The sequence below is a fragment of the Ursus maritimus genome, unplaced genomic scaffold (assembly GCF_017311325.1).
Source record: "Ursus maritimus isolate PB19 unplaced genomic scaffold, ASM1731132v1 scaffold_21, whole genome shotgun sequence".
Lineage (NCBI taxonomy): Eukaryota > Metazoa > Chordata > Mammalia > Carnivora > Ursidae > Ursus > Ursus maritimus.
The window spans coordinates 32,034,175-32,049,703 of record NW_024424564.1 but is presented as its reverse complement, the minus strand read 5'-3'; the positions used below and the strand labels follow the sequence as shown (position 1 = coordinate 32,049,703).

The 15,529-nt window shown below is 39.2% G+C and overlaps 2 protein-coding genes across 3 annotated transcripts in view; both read left to right on the top strand.

Annotated features, from left to right (window-relative positions):
- The window catches only part of FGD6 (FYVE, RhoGEF and PH domain containing 6), a 110,772-nt gene extending 97,867 nt beyond the window's left edge, over positions 1-12,905 (top strand). Inside the window, exons 18-21 of the mRNA XM_008687699.2 lie at positions 46-173; positions 5,364-5,492; positions 6,328-6,476; positions 8,549-12,905. Coding sequence (XP_008685921.2) covers positions 46-173; positions 5,364-5,492; positions 6,328-6,476; positions 8,549-8,585 — 443 coding nt within the window. The 3' untranslated portion in view covers positions 8,586-12,905. The remainder of the gene's footprint in view (positions 1-45; positions 174-5,363; positions 5,493-6,327; positions 6,477-8,548) is intronic.
- Positions 12,906-14,058: 1,153 nt separating this feature from the next.
- Positions 14,059-15,529, top strand: part of NR2C1 (nuclear receptor subfamily 2 group C member 1) — a 46,253-nt gene continuing 44,782 nt past the window's right edge. For both annotated transcript variants that reach the window (XM_008687697.2, XM_008687696.2), the window contains exon 1: positions 14,059-14,197. The gene's annotated coding sequence lies outside the window, so the exon portion shown is untranslated. The remainder of the gene's footprint in view (positions 14,198-15,529) is intronic.

Genomic DNA, 15,529 nt, shown 5'->3' with positions numbered 1-15,529 from the left:
AAAATACTTACCACGGGCTACATAAGTGTGCCTGATTTGTTTTAGATCACCAGCATTCTCCGAAGATTGGATCTCCCGGAAATCACAAATCTCCTTCAAGTGCCTTATCATCAGTCTTACATAGTATTCCATCAGGGAGGAAACAGAAAAAAATCCCAGCTGCTCTCAAAGAAGTAAGTGTTTCCATTAAACTTGCAACCTGATATAAGCTGAATTATTCATATGCATATAATATACTGTTTTTCTTCCATAAAGGAAGATGTCATTTCCCACTACTATTAAGACATACATTTTAATATTGGTGCTGGATGTGGCTGATGCCTCACTCTCTTGCTTGGTCTCCCATATGACCTGAATCATTCAGAAAATGGCAGTTGAAGGTTTGGAGAATGTTTTATAGCAATGTCAGCAAGTAAAGATAATTTAGACATATGTGAATTTTTTTTTTAAGATTTTTATTTATTTGTCAGAGGGAGAGAGAGAGAGAGAGAGAGAGAGTGCACAAGCAGGGGGAGTGGCAGGCAGAAGCAGGCTTCCCTCTGAGCAAGGAGCCCGATGCGGAACTCGATCCCAGGACCCTGGGATATGACCTGAGCCTAAGACAGACACTTAACTGACTGAGCCACCCAGGCATCCCAACACATGTGGATTTTTATTTATTTGACAGAGAGAGACAGCCAGCGAGAGAGGGAACACAAGCAGGGGGAGTGGGAGGAAGAAGCAGGCTCCTAGCGGAGGAGCCTGATGTGGGACTCGATCCCGTAACACCGGGATCACGCCCTGAGCCGAAGGCAGACGCTTAACGACTGTGCCACCCAGGCGTCCCCCCAACACATGTGGATTTTTAAAATTACTTTGAGGAGACCCCATGCCAGAGGGAAGAAGTCTAGAATATTTTGGGCACTTTATCAGCATTTACTAATCTGCACAGTTTGTTATTTGTAAGTACTGGTTGGCTATAGACAGCTGCACTGATAGTAAATTGTCTTTCCTTTCAACTTAAAAGAAAAATTGTAAAAGTTAGGATAGTCTGCACAGTTAGAACTCAGTGGCATAATCCACAGGCACCACCGGTACCCTATCCCATCTCCTCAAATTCAAGTATTCAGTTAGGTAACACATAGCACTGCCTATCTAGGCCACCTCCATTTTTTAAAAAAATTTAAAAAAAAAGATTTTATTTATTTATCTGTCACAGAGAGAGAGAGAGAGCAAGCACAAGCAGGGAGAGCAGCAGGCAGGGGAGAAGCAGGCTCCCCACTGAACAAGGAGCCCAATGTGGGGCTGGATCCCAGGACCCTGGGTTCATGACTTGAGCCAAAGGCAGCAGCTTAACCGACTGAGCCACCCAGGTGCTCCTGGGCCATCTCCATTTTTATTAGGTTATTAATTAGTTCCACCTGTGACCAGTTCTGTGGCCAGCAGAGTAGAGTTTTACATTTTGTTCTCTTACTTGGTTACTCCGGAGGTGTTCTACCGTGAGAAGTGGAAGCAAACAATGCTAAAAAGATTGTGTTCTTTATGTAAAGTTGAGTGTATTCCATCATGGTAGTTTAAACACTAGGAAATGATTCATAGCCAGCCTCATGAAATAGTAAGAAGAGGACTTAAAAGTTCTAATTGCCAAGTTTCTTAAACTGGTTAAGCCAGTTTAGTACTCTGAACTGTCTCTTCCATCACTCAATTCCTGAATCTAAATTGACTTTGAGAACTTTAAGGTTCTTAACCAATGGAAATAGTTTTCAGTTTTCTATAATTGTTTGCCTCTCCATGCTCATGTCACAGTTTATAAATATAATTCTTAAATTTGCTCTTCTCGTCAGTCTAAACTCCACTGTGCTAGTTACAAAACTATTTCTAGTCTAGACTAGACCCAGCCTGACTCCAGTCGCATTTTGTACATCTTTCCACCCAACCACACAAACAGACCTTCCGCTGTCAAACCTCTACTTCCTGACTGCAGCCATTTCTTCCTTTGCTCCACTGGCTCTCAAATTGTCCTCCAAAGCAGCACATCAGCATCACCTGAGAACTTACAGAAATGGAAATTCTTAGGCCCCACCCAAGTTCTACAGAATCAGAAACTTTAACAAGGTTTCTCTGATTCAGATGAATACTAAATTTTGAGAACCACTGTTTTCTCCTTTGCAATCAGACTGGGAAAAATAATTTATCTGGTTAAGTGCCATAAAAGTAAAAGTTTTCTACTTGGGAAGCTGTGTTGTCTTTTTATTTGTAATTGAAGTGAAATTCACATAACTTATAATTAACCATTTAAAGTATACAATTCAGGGGTGCCCAGCCGGCTCAGTGGGTGGAGCATGTGATTCTTGATTTCTGGGTCCTAAGTTCGAGCCCCACATTGGGTGTAGAGTTTCTTTTAAAAATATATAATATATATACGAGGGTGCCTGGGTGGCTCAGTTGGTTAAGCATCTACCTTCGGTTTGGGTCTAGGTCCTGGAATCAAGCCCAGCACTGGGACTCCCTCCTCAGTGAGGAGTCTGCTTCTCCCTCTCCCTTTGCCCCTCCTCTCCCACTTGTGCACTCACTCTCTCTCTCTCTCTCTCAAATAAATAATATCTTTAAAAAAATAAAAGTAATCATATAATAGGTGACCTTTTGTGTCTGGCTATTTTCACTTCTCACAGTATTTTAGTGGTTCACTTAAGTTATAGCATGTATCAGTACTTTGTTTCTTTTTATATGTGAATAATACTCCATTGTATGTATATACCAAAATTTATCTATTCATCTGTTGATGGACATCTGAGTTGTTTCTGCCTTTGGGTTATTATGAATAACAGTGCTATAAACTGTTGGACATATTGCCATGTGGACATTGTTCTTAATAATATACCTAGGAGTGTAATTGATTGCCTGGTCATATGGTAATTTATGTTTAACTTTTTGAGGAATTGGGAAGTTGTGTTTTTATTCCAGTAATGTTCAATACATTTTTAGAAACTCCTCGTGTTTAGAATTCCATTCAGAGCCTCAGTAATGGCAGGCTATGTCTCTTGAGTTAGACTTGATTTATATTTTAAGTAATCAGATCACTGGAAGGAACGTTTTGTGACTCATGTGATTAAGTTGCTTAAGACTAATTTTATTTTTAAAAGGACAATAGAGGACAGGGGCACCAGGTGGCTCAGTCAGTTAAGCGTCCAACTCTTGATTTCAGGTCAGGTCATGATCTCCGGGTCACGGGATCAAGCCCCGTGTCAGGCTCCACGCTGAGATTCTCTCCCCTCTCCCTGTACCCCTCACCCTGCTCGTGCTCTCTGTAAATAAATAAATAAAATATTTTCTAAAAAAAGATAATAAAGGGCTATGCATGACTATCCAGTATTGTGACTGATATTCTTCTACAGTTAATCAACTAATTTAAGAATATTCCAAAAGAGGAGTGTACAAAATACCTTGATCAATGATAGTAACACATAAGTACATAGTAGTATCACAATGTAATTACATTTTAAGCAAAATCTCATTTGAATGTAAACATTCTAATTTTTAAAAAGTCATTTGGTTGTCTTCGACAGGGGTGTCATGTCTTTATACAAATTTACTTGCACTTAACAGATATTTCTAATTTAACATTAGATATTAAATTTTCCACTAGACAATAATATATCCTCTTCCTCATAAAATTTGTAAGAAATTAATATAATTAATACATGATGAAAGGTAGACTTTTAAAATTCATAGAATCCACCTGTATTTGTTTTCTGTTGCCACATAACGAATTACCACAAACTTCGTGGCTTAAAACAACATACATTTATTATCTCAGGAGTCCAGGCACAGCTTAGCTGGGATCTCTGCAGGACCACAGTCAAGGTGTTGGCCAATGTTGAGTTCTCCTTGCAAGGCTAACTAGGGAGGGGTCTACTTCCAGGCTCACTCAGGTTGTTAGTAGAATTCATTTCCTTGCAGTTGTGAAACTGAGGGCCCTGGCCTCTTGCTGGCTTTTGCCTGGAGTTTGCCTTCAGTTCCATGCCACACAAGCCTCCCAAGACAACTACTTCTTCAAAGCCAGCATGAGAGAAAGTCTCTAGAGCCTATCTACTAGCAATATGGAGTCTTACAGAACGTAATGTAATCATGGGAGTGACATGTCATCATCCTCCCCATATTCTATTGGTTAGGAGCAAGTCTTAGGTCCTCCCCACACACAACGGGGAGGAGACTGTACAGTAGTGATTATAAGAGGCAAGGATCATGGGGAACCCCCTTAAAAGTCTGTTTACCATTCTAGGCGTGGGTCAGTTGGTTGAGCAGCTGACTCTTGATTTTGACTCTGGTCATGATCTCAGGGTCCTGGGATAGAGCCCTGCATCAGGCTCCCTGCTCAGCAGGGAGTTTGAGTATTCTCCCCTCTCTCTCTGCACCCCCCGCCCCACACCCCCGTGCATTCTCTTACTCGAGCACTGTCTCTCTCTCTCTCTCTCAAATAAATAAATCTTAAAAAAAAAATGTCTGTTCACCATTCTACTAATAACACGATTCTTAGACTTGGCTTTTTATTTCTCTGTTGCTCTATGTTTAAAAAAAAAGAAAATTTTCAACTGCCAGATTATAATCATTGAGAGTTTATTACCTTTTTGCCTAGAGATTAAGACATTTTCATCCTTTTATGAAGCAAAGTAAGCTTCTCTCAGACCAAAGTTTCAGGATCAGAAACTAATCCTTAAAATCACGACAAATAATAGAATTTTGCATTTACCTCTCTGTTAATAGTTTTTATAAGCCCAAAAAATTATTTCAGGAACAGAGTTAAAGGTTTAAGTAATTTTCCCTAACATTGCAAAATACGAAGAACAGTAAACAACAAATACAGTCCCAAAAACGCAGCTTTCAAAAAGCATTTCTGATCTTTAGAATTATTTTTCTTCTCTGGCAACCCAGAAAACACAGGTGACACCACAAAGAAATACATGCATGCAAGCTCAATTAAACCAGGCAGAATGCTGCTGGCATGGCTTTTTTTTTTTTTTTTTTTTTTTTTTTTTTGTAAAGAGAAGTGCTGGGGAAGGGCAGAGAATCTTAAGCAGGCTACATACCCAGTGATCTCACAACCCTGAGATCATGACCTGAGCAAAAATCAAGAGTTGGACGCTTAACTGACTGAGCCACCCAGGGGCCCCAGTGCTTGAATTGCTTCTAAACAGAAGGGTATTTTATGCCCAGGGTAATGACAGTATTCAATTTATACAGTAGCAGACTTTGAAAATAAACAATTTCATTCTGAAACATTATATTATTATGGTTATTGCTTTCAGCATCAGTGATCAAAAGCAATTTTGTTACCTTTTGTTTGTTTGAAAACCATTAAACTATATATGGGGTTTGCTTACTAGGTATCAGCAAACACAGAAGATTCCTCCATGAGTGGCTACTTGTACAGATCAAAGGGCAATAAAAAACCTTGGAAACACTTGTGGTTTGTCATAAAAAATAAAGTGCTGTATACATATGCTGCAAGTGAGGTAAGATCTGAAATCTAAAGATGAGTAATTGTGGGGTCTGGTTTTATAATGCCAGTTGGAAATAATTACAATATCTGTTTAATCTGTTTCTTTTGTGTATATTTTTTGTTTTGCTTTGCTTTTGGAGGGGGAGATGTTGTTGCTGTGGTTTTTAATGTCAACTGTGTCCTAGAGCTCTTACTCTAAAATGTTAGGAATTTTCCATAATATTAAAATGTAACTTTTTTTGGTGTCATGTGACTACTAAGAACTTCACTAAAAGCAAAGGTTCTTATCCTTTCTGGAAGCTCTCCTAGTTGACACTCCCGTGACTATCCCCAGATTGTATTGATCAGGCCTCAAGCTTAGATAAGATAGACTTTGTTTGGGTTATAAACAGTGCCTGGCTATTTGCTCTAATATTACCCTTTTCTCCTATCTGATCACCCTGTGTTCCAGTAACATCCTATAAAAAACCACTGCTCTAGGAGCCAAGCTTTTCTGTTGTGGGACAGGGTGAATCACTTACCTTTCTGAACTTGTTTTCTGCATCCATAAAATGAAAGTAATAAACTTACCTACCTCGATGGTTGTAGGGAAATATGTGATACTCAATGAATGTGAACACATTGAAAACTTTAACACAGTGTCTGGCTCGTGAGGTAGGTCGGGAAGGGTCAGTTTAATATTGTTGAATAAATGAAAAATAAATGAAAGTGAAAAACAAAAATTATCATTGTTTTATATATGTGTGTGTATATGAAATTAAATTATAGCTATACAGTTCAAGAGTTTGCAAATCTGAATTCTGTTACCAATTTAAAGTCCCATCTCCCATTGTGTCTTTTTAAATTAGGACGTGGCAGCTTTGGAGAGTCAGCCTCTACTAGGATTCACTGTCACTCAAGTCAAAGATGAGAATTCAGAGTCTAGAGTATTTCAGTTACTACACAAAAACATGTTATTTTATGTGTTCAAAGCAGATGATGCTCACTCAGCTCAGAAGTAAGTAATTTAGACATATTTTTCTTATATACATGAGTTTCAAGTTGTTACATGATTGATTTTAAAATAACCTACTTTCATGTGTGGGGACAATTAAGAATTTAAATCAGAGATCCAAACTGGTTAGATTTCATGTATTTTTCAAAGTCTTTAGAACTGTTTTAAGAACAGGCAAGAGGATCTGGAATATTTTCAGGAGGCAGAGGGAAAAAGAAAATAGGTAGTTCTGTCCAGAATATTTCGTCTATACATGACCTCTGAGGAAGCAGCATGAATTCAGCTGCCCTGCTGAAAGGAAAGGAAGCTGAGGCATCTGACCTCTCCTTCAATGAGGGTAAGGATCATCTCTTAAAACATTCCAGGACTTTGGCAATCCAGTGATTCAATCGTGCCATGGAACAGCAGGAGTTTAAACAGCTGCTTGCTATCTTAACTTCTTTGGGAAGAGGGTCAAACGCATTAAGAGACTCCCATGCTGTTCCCGATAACTGAGTAGAAGGAAATGGATATCATTTTAGATGGTAAAGGCTTTTTTAAACAGTCTTTTCAAAATTCCAACAAGAATATTTATTTTGATGTCATGAGGTTGTTTAACATAGAGGAGCATATCTCTGTGAAATTCAGGTCCTTCGTAAACAAAACAGTGCAGTTTACCTTTCACCAGACCTTTCATGGGATTTTTATTTTGGCCTCACAAGTTACACGTTTTTGTTCCACATTTTATTTTGTTTAGTGCTCATGTTTTCTCAATAGGCTTAAAAAGTGCATGCAGATAAAAAAGAATGCCTTAAGTCAACAAGGCTTATCTTAAGGCAGTTAGAATTAATGTACCAGAATTATATGTTCCTGAATATTAATCAGGTACAGTGTGACAGATATTCTGTAAGACTTTCTTTTTTCAGTCTATATTAGGATATCTAGTGGGTATCTGTTACTCCAAATAATTCTTTTTCAATTGAACTGAAGGATATTTAAAATTATGTCACTTTATTTTTTCTGTAAAAACTACCTTGGATAAAAGAGTAATTGTTCTAATATTCTGTTAGGAATTACATTTCTCATGATTTTTATCTGTATTCATCATCAAACTGATAAAAATTATTTCTTTTGAATATATATCTTTTGTTTATATCATTAAGTTGACAAGGTAGAAAAAACCTCAGTACAATTAAATTTAGTTGAGTGAAGGAAATCTGCTTACTTGTAATGTAGAATTAATACAGGCTAAATTATAAGTTTCTCTTTGAAGTCACTAATATCATGGAGGTGTTTTTACACATTACAGAATATTAAAATATATTAATTTTAATGGAAATTTTTAGCTTTTTAAAAGACTTTTCGATTATAACTTGTGCCATTTGCATTTAAATTTTTGAAAATTCTGTCCTTGAAATTTGAGCTAAATCTGTTATAGGCTATGTTTACTAATTAAATTGAGTGATTTCAAATGTTCATAGTAAGTTCAGAAGCGATTACAGTACTAGGGAGATACAGAAAGACTACCTCCAAGTGTCTTCTGAATGATTGCAGCTGTGGGTATTGTCAGATAAAACTCTGAGACTAACAAATTTTGGAAAGACTTCTGTGAAACACTAGGACACTTTTTTTTGGATACACTTTATATTGCATGCAAAATTCTGATCAACTGAAGTAGATCAAATGTTAGCTTCTCTTTCATTGAAAATATTAGAACAGGTCTGGACTATGGATGCCCAGGGAGTTGAGAGAGGAGATAAAGCTGGTGTTCTTAAAAGCAAAAAAGGGGTTGAAATAAAAGCCTTGGCAAATGTATTCATTTCCCAAACCAACTGTATGGAATCATCAGGACTTCACAGAGCTTTTACATGAAATGCCCCCTTCCTCATGCCTCATGCACTTTTCAGGCCAAATTTTCGGCCATATTACCAAATAAAGGACAATTCCATATATGCAGAATTCTAATTTGGTATAGGAAACTCCTTAAATATACTGCTAGGGTGATTGGATCCACAGGCACAGCTGTGATCTATATTGTCTTAACACCTAACGGAGAATTGCATTTTACAAATCTAACAAATTTCTCTTACCAACAGGTGGATAGAAGCATTTCAGGAAGGCACAATATTGTAGCGATATTGGTTTCTTCCCTTCTGTGATTCCAAATGGGTGGAATTTCATCAGAATGGAGTAAATACAGTACAAAAATTTTATATAAATGAACACTGCCAAGATAAATCCAGCCAAAATCTTCATCAATTTTTACAATTATTTTGTTAGGTATAAGGTAATTTTTTTAATGTTTGGTTTTTTTGTGTATGTTATTTATTAAAATTTTGATGTTTACTTAATGGTCAGAATTATTTCTGAGACTCACACTGAATTCTAAAGTACCTTTTCTTTAGAAACCAGAAAACTTATCTTAATATTGTGTATACTGTATTAAGGTTTAGGACACAGATTTCTCAATGTGCTTTGTAGTGTTACATTGTAACATTCTTACTTGAGGTAAGTCTTTATAAATAAAAAACACACATCGAGGAGCAAATTTCCATGCAGTGTTTGGTTTAGAAATTACTATACAACTGCTGATATAAAAAATGTATGTTTTTGAATCAACAAACTTAGATGAATTTTTGCATCTTTTAATGGATAAAACACACGGCCAGCTCCTACCTCAGTAACTGTGAAGTGAAATTCCAGTAAATTATCTAGAGTATTTCTGTTGTACCTCTTTGGGCTTGAGATAATGTTGCATCATCAAGGAATTAGAGCAAAGGCATAGAATGTGAAATTTTCATTGAACTGAGCTATGTAAGTAGGAAAGAGGATGTTTTCATTTGCAGAGGAACACAATTAACTCTATGGTCTTTATATAAAGTCTAATCCTTTTTTTAAAGCTACCAGTTCAACACAAACAAAAATGTATTATTTTTTGTAAAAAAAGCAAAATATGGCATTATATTACACAATATCCTTTGGTATTGTAAGTGTTCTGAGCCCAAGTTAGTGGTGGTGTTTGCGTCTAAAAAGAATGTTCCATTCCCTTTAATACTGTGCTTTAAAAAATGAACTGGAATTACCATACCAAAAAAGCACAGATTCTAAGCCACTGTTAACTGAATTTGTATTCATTTTTTAAAGGTTATTTAATACTACTTTGTGTTATGTCCTCCCTGGTAATTAAAACAAATCCTTTATTTCTTTAACCAGTTGTCAAATGCACCTCATTAGGAAAGATTTATATTAATAATTCTGGTGCACTTACTATTTAACGTGAACTCCTTTGTACATAAAACTGTTGATGAGTAGAAGAAAAATGAAATTCACACTATGATTATAATATACATTTATTGACTGAGCTTAAACTAAAATACATTATCTTAAAAGGCAGGGCCATCCATAGAATATTTCACAAAAGGGCACACCAATTTTCCTTTCTGTTTTTATATAAAGTACTTCCTAATTCAGTGTGATACCATTGCCAAGAGAATTACTGAGTGCCTTTCTGAAGCCCTTCGAATGTTGTTTGTTGCAGCACCAGAGTCTCTACTAAATCTAGAATTGGCTGCTGTCGTTTTTTCTGTTTCTTGCTGTGGGATCATTTTAAACCCTGTTGCACCCTCACACACAATCCTCACAGGCTATCTCCCTAGTCTTTCTGTCACAGTAGGTACACTAATACTTCTTTGCAACTCACTAATTTTAATCAAGAGAGCATAAATAAGGCTTCCATGTTAAAATCCTTGCAGTTTCAGTGTATCCTTTTTGGAGACCAAGGTTATATCTTATAAAGTGTTTCCTTCTTTGGGTCTAGCATTTTGCAAAGGACAAGTTATTTGGAGTTCTGCCCCCCTCCTCTTGAGCTCTCAGCCTTCTGACTGGAAGGTTTGGTTTAAACCTCAGAATCTAAAAAAATATCAGCCAGGCTATTTTGTCTTCCAACAGCTGGCTAAATCAAGAAACCATTTATAAATCGAAAGAGAAAAAACATTGCACAAACTTCTATTAATTCTAATTACATCTAAAACACATGTATGATTGTACTGGCTATTGGCTTCGCCCCATGGAGGGTTTTGAAAATGTAAAATACATACAGCCTTTTGAGGAAGCTATCAGATTACCATCCCCCCCCAAAAATGTTTTAAATGTGGAATGCTATGTTTCCTTTCCCCTCTCATCAATCCTTCATAACTTACTAAAGCTGATCAATTATTTATTTAACCTGGCTCAATTAATGTCAACTGAGCAACCTAACTATATATGTTTTATTGTAAAGTTACTTTAAAAAATATATCTCCTGATGGCTAACATTTTAGAGGAAAAAATGATTTTGGGTGTGTTTGGCAGGGGGGGCCAGAGGGAGAGGGAGAATCTTAAGCAGGCTCTCTGCTGAGCACAGAGCCCAACACGGGGCTCAATCTCAGGACCCTGAGACTATAACCTGAGCTGAAATCAAGAGTCAGACACTTAACCGACTAAGCTACCCACATTCTCCTATTGGGTGCATTCTATGAGAAAGTGTACACAGTACCCAGATCCCAAGAATACTATATTTATTACACTGATGCACATGTTTCCATCATACCCTTTTCAGGTTTCTCCTTTTATTCATAAGGAGGAGAAAGAAAAGCAGTTGTAAAGCTAAGCAAAAAGGTGCTAAAAGTAAGGATGGCATTCTTGGTGTGCACCCCCCCCCCCACAGTCTAGGATCCTCCTTAGCTGTGACAGCTGTAAATGTAGAGGATCCATCAGAGTCCTAGAAAAATAAGAAAGGTTCTTAGGCATCATCCCACATTTCTGAACCTCTCTCCAACCTCTTTTCTCCTGTTCTCTAATGTACCCAGTATGATCCTATTGTCCTTTGCCCAAGATCCTTAATTTTCTTTTCAACCAAAAGCTTGAGTCTTTGAGTATGTAGTAGTGTTCCTTAAAATGAGATCGTCAGCGCAACTTTAATATAATGAAACAAGTAAGTGAAGAAGATAACTTTAAAGTGTAGTTTTGTTAACCAGATGTTGGTAGGATATATCCAGAAATAGGGAAAGCCTGCTATTTAAAACTTAGTTAAAATGTAAATATTATAGCATATGTTGGTCTGTCTTAGAGTATGCATCAATTGTATTCCCATTTTTGACATCAGATTCACTGTAGTCAAATGTAGTCACCAGGGTTTCTAGAAAGGTAAATCCTATTTCTCTTGTTATACCATACATGCCTCGAAGGCAAATACTGTATCCGTTTCTCACAAAATACCCATCCTGTGTCTTTTAAGAGAAAACAGTTGTTGAAATGCATAGAAGGTGAGGACAGGATTCTTGTCATCTGCAACTCAAACACAGCCCCCCACACGCTGTCATTACAACTCAGGTCTTAGACCTACTCTTTCCACCATCCTGCAAGGCCGTATTTGCAACTACCTGTTGGACATCGACATGAGTCCTTCTTAAGCTTTTTAAACTTTACATGACTTCACTTTGTTCCTTCAGATCTGTTTATTTTCTTCTGTAATGGAAAAACACTATTCTAGGCTCCAGAATCTGCCTCCAAGTCTCAACAAGACCCTCTACTATTGCTCTTGGTCCATCTTCATTCCTGTTATTGCACAGACCCTGGCTCAAGTCCTCGTTACCTCCTCCCAATGATACAAATAACTTTTCTTCTAATTCCAACGCCGCCTTTGTGTGGTCTCATTTTAAACACTGCCAGAGCTATCTTATAAAGCATAGCTCTAACCTAGTTTCATCCCTGCTCTTTGCAACCTTCATTGGCTTCCCAGTGGGCTTGGCATGGACCACTTTTCCTCAGGTGTCGCACACTCCAGCTAACCCCACCCCAACCTTTTTTCTTTTTGTTCTCACCCTCTTTCCAACCTATTTCTGCCCATGTATCCAAGACTTTTCTTTCTGTGACAGTTGGTCCTAGTCCTTCTCTCTCCTATTCCTCCTCCCTTATTCCTCCAGACCAGATTTAGTCTCTCCTTTCTCTGTGTCTCCATAGCCTTTCTTATGGTGCCTATCCCATTCTATCCTTGAGAATCTGAGACTCCTCCTCAGCATCTGGCAGAGTACCTTGCATGCTATGGGCACTCAGTATTTGTTTGGTGAATTAAATTACTCCAAATGGATCCCTTCTGATTTTTATTTTTTTAAGTGCCTTCCATATACAAATATTCTGGAGCCTATGCCACATTTAATATTCTCTAAAGGAAAATCTTATCTATGACTTTCCCTTTTAAGAAAAGAGATAATTTCTAGTAGAATTTAAGATAAAGGTAGAAATTTTTCAAAAAGCCTCAATATCAAATTCCCTTGGTGGGGGGAGATGAAAGGGGGCAACTCTCTTTAATATGAGTTGGTCATAGCATGTTAAGAACCAGTCTTGAAATACTATATTGTTTCTTTAAATGACATGAATTTCTAGAAACACTTTTTACTTAAAGTGATAATAGTTTGTATCTCATTGTCCATATAGATATAGATCCTTTATAAATAAAATACTAGTATTGTAAATAATGTCAATATGTATATTTATACAAAATAAATTTACTGTATCTACTTTTGGGTGTGATGATGTCTTTTAAGCCATATATTCTTCTAGAGTCATATATTTAAAGATGAACCCCACAGAGGGGTTTTCAGAGAATGAGGCATAAAGCATATTCCCCTTCTTAGGGATTGTTGCATGCCATTTTTCTGTGTCCTGCTGCCTAGTTCCAGAGGAAAAAGACAGAGGAGATGTTCTCCTTCCCAGTGCACCTTTATTTTTCCTGATTTGGGTTTCTGGTCTGAATCTGGAACTGCTTTTCTAGTGTTGGTCAATACTAAAGAAATTTCAAGGACCCCTTCTCTTAAAGTCCAAACCACACAGTGCTTTGCAGACAGGACAGCTCTTCCTACCACACCTCAGTGCCACAGGTGGTCACTGTCATAATGTTCCGTCAATGCCCTCTTCATTTCACGAATCTTTATTGACCACTAGGCACTGTCCTGTATGCTTGGGAACACACCGCTGGACAAAAAAAGCAAGCCTTCAAGAAGTTTACATTCTAAGTGATGATAATTCTTGCTCCATTTAGCCATTATACGTATTTGCCCACAAGAGCTGATAAATAAATCTTTGCCTGACTGGAGGATTCTGCCCTAGCTTGGTTTAAAGGGAATTTTAAATATTTTGTCGGGACCTACCCAGACTTGTTAACTTCTCTAATAAACTTTAAGGTAAGAGATACCCTAAAGCACAGCCCAATTTTCCACAAGTTTGAAACCCAAGTGCCCAAAACTGATAAGGTTATCTAGTATTGCTCAAATCTGAAACGTCTCAAAACTTCCTTTAACGACCGACCACCTTTGGCAAAAGGGAGGCTAAGCTCACGCGTCTTCTGAAAATCCTTAACAGGGCCGCTCTGGCGGGGCAGTTTCCCTCCCAGACGATAGGGGGCAGCGGCCCTTCAGAGGCTCAGTTTTCTCATTCCTCCACCCAGGGAACGTCACGACCTCCTCACCGGGGCTCCACCAGTAACGCGCAGGCGCGGATGAGAGCACGTACCGCAGAGCCGAGGGAGGGGTCACGAACTCTGACCCCCCCAAATACACAAACCCAAAAAGCTCCCTGCCCCCACTTTTCCTTACCCTACCCCCTTGAGCTTTCTCCAATCTGTCTCTTCCCGGAACCCCAAGCAGCCACCACAGCGGGACTGTCCGGTCTACGCCCGGCGCGGGACGTAGGTCTTCGGAGAAGCAACGGTAAGAAGTGCCGAGTAGGGAGAAAAGCAGCGGTGGCCGCGCCTGGGGCGGGGGGCGGGGTGTCCCTTCCTCCCAACTGCCAACGGACGCACCCCCAGGTCCCCCAGTCTGCGGCCGGCAGGGCCGGCCCGTACGGCAGCGCGGCGGCAGGCTGCTCGGGCTGGGTTGGGAGCGCGCAGAGTGGCCGGAGTGGCGGTGCCGAACGTGCGGGGCTCGGAGAGAGTCCGAGGCAGTAGCTGGGGCCGGAGCGCGAAGCGGGGCCGGGGCGTGGGAGGCAAGTCCGCGAGCCGCACTGTACGCACAGCAGCCTCTCCCCCGGCGCCTCCTGCGGAGCCTCTGACCTTTCACCTACAGGAAAAGCTTCCGTCTCGGCGCCGCCGCCGCCGCAGCTTCCCCCGCCTCGGAGAGCCGCGCGCCGCGGCCGGGCTCCGGGGGCGCACGGTGGGCTTGAGCGTCCCCGAGCCGAGGCCTCCGTCCCTTTCTGAGGCCGCTTTCTAATCCTCGTGCCTGCGTGTGGACGGACGGAGCAGCGCCCTTGACTTGCACGACAAATAGGGCGAGAGCAGCCGCTGCCTTTGGACCCGTATCTTGAGAAAAATGGAACGGCCCGGGGTCCTCAGCCCTGGGCATGTCTCAACGTGCAGTAGTTCTTTTGTTAAGAAACTGCCTGCAACTCCTGCACATAACCTTTTTCTGAGTTACAAATGTTGCCAAGCTATCTCATAACCTTCACTAAGTAGGTCGGCCTGTTTAAACAAACAAATAACTGGAAAGGAAAAGCAGAGAGACTGGAAATTAAGGCCTTTCAGGTTTTGTTACTCGGGATGTTGTACATAGGCCTTCGATTTGGAAGTTCTTGAACAATGTTGTATGGTTGCTTCGTACACGATGATTGTTTTAAAATTTTGCTTTTATGTCCAGTTGGTAGATCTAGAAGAGGAATGTTTCTTTTCTTGGAGAAAAAAAAAAGTGGATCGCATATAAATATAACAAATCTCATTATTCTTTGTAGGGGCATTTCAGTTTTTTGGAAGAGTTTTGAGGGAGACACAAATTAAAGGCATCACATATTCCTAAAATATGTTCTATTTGTGTTTGCGGCACAAAGCGTATAATACTTGCCCTTGGGGAATAGAAAAGATAAAAGAAACAGCATAAACAATTAATGGTATAAATATAGTTACCTTGTTTTGATTCATAGGACCTTCTGCAACTTCTTAAAATCTTTTATGAAAGCCCTGGGGAAATGTATCTTTACAGAAATTTTGCATATGATATTAGAAGTTTACAAAAGTCTCTTAGTGAATTCTAGCCATTTGCTTTAATATACAC